The sequence below is a fragment of the Teleopsis dalmanni genome, chromosome 2 (genome assembly GCF_002237135.1).
Source record: "Teleopsis dalmanni isolate 2A chromosome 2, ASM223713v2, whole genome shotgun sequence".
Lineage (NCBI taxonomy): Eukaryota > Metazoa > Arthropoda > Insecta > Diptera > Diopsidae > Teleopsis > Teleopsis dalmanni.
This window is the reverse complement of record NC_051847.1, coordinates 125588933-125595433: the sequence shown is the minus strand read 5'-3', so window position 1 is coordinate 125595433 and position 6501 is coordinate 125588933. Positions and strand designations below refer to the sequence as shown.

The 6501-nt window shown below is 29.4% G+C and overlaps 1 protein-coding gene across 1 annotated transcript; it reads right to left on the bottom strand.

Moving 5' to 3' along the window:
• Nucleotides 1–255: 255 nt before the first annotated feature.
• LOC119685608 (pyridoxine-5'-phosphate oxidase-like) lies at nucleotides 256–1535 on the bottom strand. The gene is made up of 4 exons (XM_038099943.1): nucleotides 1379–1535; nucleotides 1164–1320; nucleotides 623–1079; nucleotides 256–558 (listed from the first exon to the last, which is right to left on the bottom strand). Exons 1-4 carry the CDS (start codon nucleotides 1404–1406, stop codon nucleotides 493–495), a joined length of 708 nt encoding a protein of 235 aa, XP_037955871.1. The 5' UTR covers nucleotides 1407–1535; the 3' UTR covers nucleotides 256–492.
• Between the last annotated feature and the right edge of the window lie 4966 nt (nucleotides 1536–6501).

Below are 6501 nucleotides of genomic sequence, written 5' to 3'. Positions count from 1 at the left end.
ATAAATAAAAAAAATCGTTGATATTTGAGACTTTTTCTATTAGGACAATTTTTGGTTTGAGATCGCAATTATAACTCAATTTATTTCAATATAATAATTCAAATAGTTTTAAATTTTATATTAATTACCAATAATAAGCTTAACAAATATGATATAATTCAAAAATAATTCGTACAAAAACCCATTTAAATATCGATATTAAGTTATTTGTAAGTTGCCTTTCCAATTATAAATTTAAATTTAATTTAAATGATTAAATTCACTTAAAAATGCCTAAGCATTTTGCAGCTGCCACAAATATTTATAAAAATTTAATATACTTACATTATTGTTATAATTATGTACGCTTTATCTGATAGATGCTCGATTAGGAATAATTCTATGCTTCCTTAACATAAAACAAAATTTGGTAAAATAATTTTATAAGTTTTTTGATATAACAACAATAAAATGGAAGACTTCGTTATTTCGCAGATTAAAGTCATAAACGTTTTATGGTGCTAATCGTTCATACACCCAACCATTTTCACCCAAATGCACTAAATTATTGTCAACCTCCTATAATAATCAAAAATAAGAAGCAATTATTATTTTATTAAATAGGAAAACAAACAAATAATACTTTTAGTGTATTTTCGCCTTTGCGAAAACGTATGCGATCATGTAAACGATCCGTTTGACCTTGCCAAAATTCTACACAACTTGGCGTTATTAAATAACCACCCCAATTTGGCATAGGAACTTGTTCATCTGGTTTCAAGTTCTCTTTAATTTTAGCTTCAATCTCATCTAAATGCTTGCGTGAAGGAATTCTTTGACTCTGTTCACTTGCCAAAGCACCAATTTGACTGGCGCGTGGACGTTGATGAAAATAAGCCGCAGATAGTTCATGTGGTATTTTTGTTGCAACGCCTTCAATGCGCACTGAACGCCGCAATGGGCACCAATACAGTGTCATTGCAACGTTAGGATTCTCGTCTATGTCTTGTGCCTTGCGACTGCCATAATTGGTAAAAAATGTGAAACCTTCATTGGTGACATCTTTGAGCAGCACAAAACGATTCGATGGCACACCGGCTCTGTAAAGAAGTTTTAGTTTTAAATTATTTTAATTGCAGAATATATTAATAAATACATTTAATAATTTTTTTTTATTTTCATACTTATTTGCTGTTGCTAAGCACGCCGCATTGGCCTCTAATATCTCGTCAGTTTGCAATGCCACCTCAAGCCATTCGCGAAATAACGAAAATGGTTCCTTATTCTTTAAGTTTTTTTCTAGCAAAATATTTTTCTTTCCGTGATATTTAAGACGTAAAGCTGAAATATATATAATATTTTTTAGAAGTTTTTAAATATTTTGTTGGAAAATGCTTACACGACATAGAATCAGCCGTTATAGACATTTTGCGTAATACAGAAAAATTACTCACTATAAGTAATAAAATATTTCAATTGACTGTTATAACAAAGCAAACAGTATGTTATTATCAATTTAACTTTAATAATAACAAAAACAAACTCACTTCTTAATTTTCTTCACGCCTATTACTTTTTTCCGTATGCTAAGTAATCTGATTGTCATTTCTCCAACAGCTGCTGTCAAACTGAAATACACTGAGAAAAATTGTTTGCATTGTAAAACATTAAAAATTTTAAATAAAATATGTGTAAATACATGTAAATAAATATTTACAATATCTTTTTAAGGCTGTCTTAATTAATAATAAAGTGGTAATATAGATGCACCACATATATATATATATATATATATAAATGTAAGTTATTTACAGAAACTTATAAAGTTTTTTAATTATATCAGCATCATATCTAAAGAAGAGCAGTTCTAGTTGTTATCTATTGTTGAACATTCAATGTGGAGACGATTATTTATAATTGTTTGTATGGATAAATTTTGATTTATCATATTGTTAAAATAAAGTTTTATATATAAAGTATATGATTACATATTAACAAAACAAATTGTTAAAACTCTAAATTCCAATAACACAAGTTGAATGTATGTTGGCATTGTATGTTCACACACGCGTTTTAAAATTTAACAGGCTTTAATTCGTGATACCTGTATTTTAAAAATTGCTTGGACAATTACCAACAGTGATGAGAAGGCGTTAAGAGCATTCGAGAAAAAATTTCTTCGGAAGATCTATGGTCCCTTACGCGTTGGCGACGAGTATCGAATTAGATGGAACGATGAGCTGTATGAGCTATACCGCGACATTGACATAGTTAAGCGCATAAAAATTCAGCGGCTACGCTGGCTTGGTCATGTCGAGCGAATGGAAGAAAGTGGTCCGGCTAGAAAGGTATTTGATTCGGTACCCGCAGGTGGAAAACGCGGTAGAGGACGTCTGCATCTTCGGTGGAAGGACCAGGTGACCAACGATTGGGGGCGCTCGGTACTACCAACTGGTGTCAGAAAGCAACTAATCGCATTGACTGGCGAAGGCTACTCGACGCGGCCAAGGACGACACACGTCTGTAATGGCCAACTAAACAAGTAAGTATTTTCAAAATTAAATTCAATTACCTTCAATAAAATCAACGGATTATTTTGAAAGAACTTTATGATTTTAAAATTTATTCAGTAGGGTTCAACTCCTTACTCAAATAGTCTAAAAATTATGTACCAAATGACAAAAGACCACTGATTATTAATATTTTGCGATATTAAAAACACCTATAGGCCTTTTCAGTGGCTCGCAAGTATGGCAAAAAATGCATGCTGGCTTATGTTGGCCAAGCGAGTCATTGGTGAGTCATTGTTGCAATCTATCAAGTGTTGTGTTGTGGCAAATAGCAAAAATAGCATAATACAAATAATAATAGATTTTGTATAACATTACATAATTAACATAGACTGAAAATTAAAATGAATACAAAATTAAGAGGAATGGGAAAAATGTTAAAAATTTCAAAATAAAACACTTTTTTAAAAATAATTATTTCACGGGCTAATTGGTCAGTTATCAATAGTTCCCCGATGATGACTATAGATTATAGTCGAAATATTGGACAATAAAAATCTTATAAAACTAAATAATACATTTTTTTTAAAAGAGATCATTATTTAATAACTGACCAATTAGCCCGTGAAATAATTATTTTTAAAAAATTTCTTTTGGTCATTAACACATTTAATTATAAAATAAAACACTGAAATTTATCTTTTTTTCCAATTTTCAAATTTATGAATTTTTTGAAATCTGTTTGAATATTTATTTACATATAATTTTTGAGGTTCACAATAGTTCGATGTGTGTGGCCAGTATACCTATACTGGTCGATGTAGAGAAAATAGTGTTGTTGTTTTGCGTACATTTTGGCCAGTATAGGTCAGCAACTTGCTGTTTTTTGCCGTACTTGTGAGCCACCGAAAAGGCCGAAAGTTCATGTGATTATATACTAAAAAATTTCTAAAATAAAAAATGTCTCCACGTTTACTTTTTTTCTATTTAATATGTAGTTTTTAATTAACTGTTAATTAAATGTTAATAATAAAATATTGCATTTATCAAAAAAGTGAAACAGAAAAACCATACGTATATATTTTTATGAAATTGCTTATACAAACTTTATTTAAACCGAAAAAACGAATTGGTTATTTTGCAGTAAATTTGCTATTTGTTTTTATGTTGTGTTACCGAATGACTTACTATTTGATTATATGTTTTTGTTTACATTTATGTGTTGTACATAGGCAGCAAAAATATTTTATATCATTTACACACATTTATGTGTATATATACATAGATTTATTTTAGATACGACTATATATTCCTTCAAGCAATCTCTTATATTGATAATTATTTATCTCTCTTCTAACTAAATTGCCACTAAGATAAAATAATTAAATTAAAGGTACTTATCTAAACTGATAAATGTCTTATAACCTTATAAACGTATAAATTCATAAACTTTCTAAGTTGAGTGTCAAAGGTTTTATGAATTAATCGTTTACACAAATTTAATAAATTTACATAAAAATTTTGAATAAATTGATCGCATAAGGTTTACACAAATATTTAATATTGCAACGATATTGGCTAAACGTTTGGTTGAAAAATTGCGTTACTAAGCATTGCAGTTTGTATTGTCATAATTATTACTGATATAAATAGTGCTATTATTTGTATTGTCATAATTATTTAATAAAATAGTGCTATTATATAGTTGATTGAAAAATTTACATACATATCTCACTAAGTGCGTTCATATAATCGTGTACGTGAACACATAAAATTCTGTATTTAATAAAAATATACGCTTAGATGAGTACACTTATTATTTTGTTGCGAACTAAAAATCTGATTTATGTATTATTACTGAGTCGTATAAAAATTCATGTGTTTCATATGTACTATGACAATATTTTTAGCCAACACTGTCTAACTGAAGGCGTTTTTGTTCGGACTTATTATTTTATTTTATTTTATTTTATTTTATTTAATTTATTAATGATTCGAAGAATTCTTTTGTGTATCAGAACTTGGACTTATTATGAAATTGATTACAATTTCAATTTGAATGTACATAAATTAAATAAATTTATTGTCTTTATGACCAAATATTTTTATTAATATTTCTTATTTTTATAGGGGTAATTGGTCAATAGTTGAATAATTATTATATAACTCTTCACAAATTAGCCCGTTAAAAAACAAAAATTATTATAAATTAAATAAATAAAGATTATTTTTAGCCATCACTGTGTAACAAATTTATTGCACGAGATAAATATTTTTGTACAATGCAAATTACAAAAACAATTCAAAGTTGTTTACAAACGTTCGTATCTAGGTCTTTGGTTGACAACTGCGCTTGAGCCGTACTGTCAAAAGCTTTCATGCTTTCACGAGACGAATGTCAAAGCGAAAGGATAATTCAAAGGAAAACAATGAGCTGAGCTAAAAGAAATGAGAAAGCAAAGTGTATGACAAATTGAGAAGCACACAAATTTTTGTATTTTGGCAGCGCTGCCAAAAGGCTAAAAGGGACTGGAGCAACAATAATAATTTGGAGCAAAACGTGGGGATACAGTCGCATTGCTGTGCGATGACATGACACAGAAAACACACAAAAGGTTGGTCGTTCGCGAGGACAGTACGTTGGGGCGCATGAAGCATCGACAAACAAAATTGTGAAAAGGAATTTAGTCAAAGCAAAAATAAAATATAAAAAATAAAAAAATTGTCCTGCATATTTAAATGACAAGTTAAGTGAAGTTGAGGTAGGATTTGCAAGTTAAAGGATATTTTATTTATGTGTAAAATAAGTAAATGTGAAAAATAAGTTCAAGAATTTAAAAATTTATTAATAAAGAGGAATTTAATTTAGTAAAACAAATAAAAATATACTTCCGGAATAATATAAAGAAACATTTAACAAAAAAAAAAAATAATAAATATTTTATTATTAAAACAAGTGAAGAAAAAAGTATTCTATTTAAATATTTAGTGTGCCTATATGCCAATTGAGTGCCTTATATCCTTTGATAACAATCCTCAAGGTGTATATTATGCTGGACAAGAATTATCTGGCGTGGTCGATCTTGGCGTCGACACAACCAAAAGAATTAAAGGTGAGTAATGGGAAATTTTTAAATGAAGCACCAGTGCTGACCTAAAAAACTCTAACTAAATTTTTTTATGCATGCAAATATGTATAGAACACACATATACATATATACACACAACTACATTACATCAATACTAATTAAATTCTATGCTTCCGAATAATTTGTACAGTATGACTCACTACGGTCACTACGGTAGCTCAGCCATATCCTGTTGCCTTTAATGACTGTCTGCAGCCTACCACTTGCTCCTCCAGAATGTCAATTGCTGCAGTTAACTGTAAACTATTGATGTCACACTGGAACAAAAGTTCTGAGAAAAGAAAACAAAGACATTTTCGCATTTGCGGTTTTTCGCAGTGTATTTAATTTTGCCTATCGCATTACAAATTTGTTTAACAGAAGCGGATTGAGCTCTCACTGAAACAAGGCCCTTATATGTAACACTTAAACTTATAATTTCCTCATATTAAATTTAAAATATTTAAAGCATGAGCGAAAATTTTAATTTATTATCGTAGTGACAATTCTCCCAGTGGGGGAATTCTTTGTTAATTTAGACGTAACAAGCGCCCTTGAACAGAAGTTTCCCTACTTTGCACATGTTTGTCTGTGGTTTAGTTTCGTTTATTTGTTTTGTTAATTCGCAAAGGAACTAAAAAAACTCTCTTTGCATATTTCACCACTTTTCCTACTTGTTTTTTAATTTCGTTTAGTAGCCTTAAGTGTTGTTGTATGTGTACACTACACTCTACACTCAAAGTAGGCATCGTCGGTTATCAGTTCGTTTATACTGGATTCCACAAGAGTTTTGTTTTTAATTTTAACTGTCAATTGTTGTTGCGTTCAATGCAAAATGAAAATTTTTGACAGCGAAATTATAAACAAAACTCTCGTGTGAATCC

Coding starts and splice junctions, on each gene's coding strand:
- LOC119685608 (XM_038099943.1), bottom strand. CDS start 1,406: ATGTCTATAACGGCTGATTCTATGTCGT. Junction 1,080..1,163: donor TGCTTAGCAACAGCAAATAA/GTATGAAAATAA, acceptor ACTTCTTTACAG/AGCCGGTGTGCCATCGAATC. Junction 559..622: donor AAGGCGAAAATACACTAAAA/GTATTATTTGTT, acceptor TGATTATTATAG/GAGGTTGACAATAATTTAGT.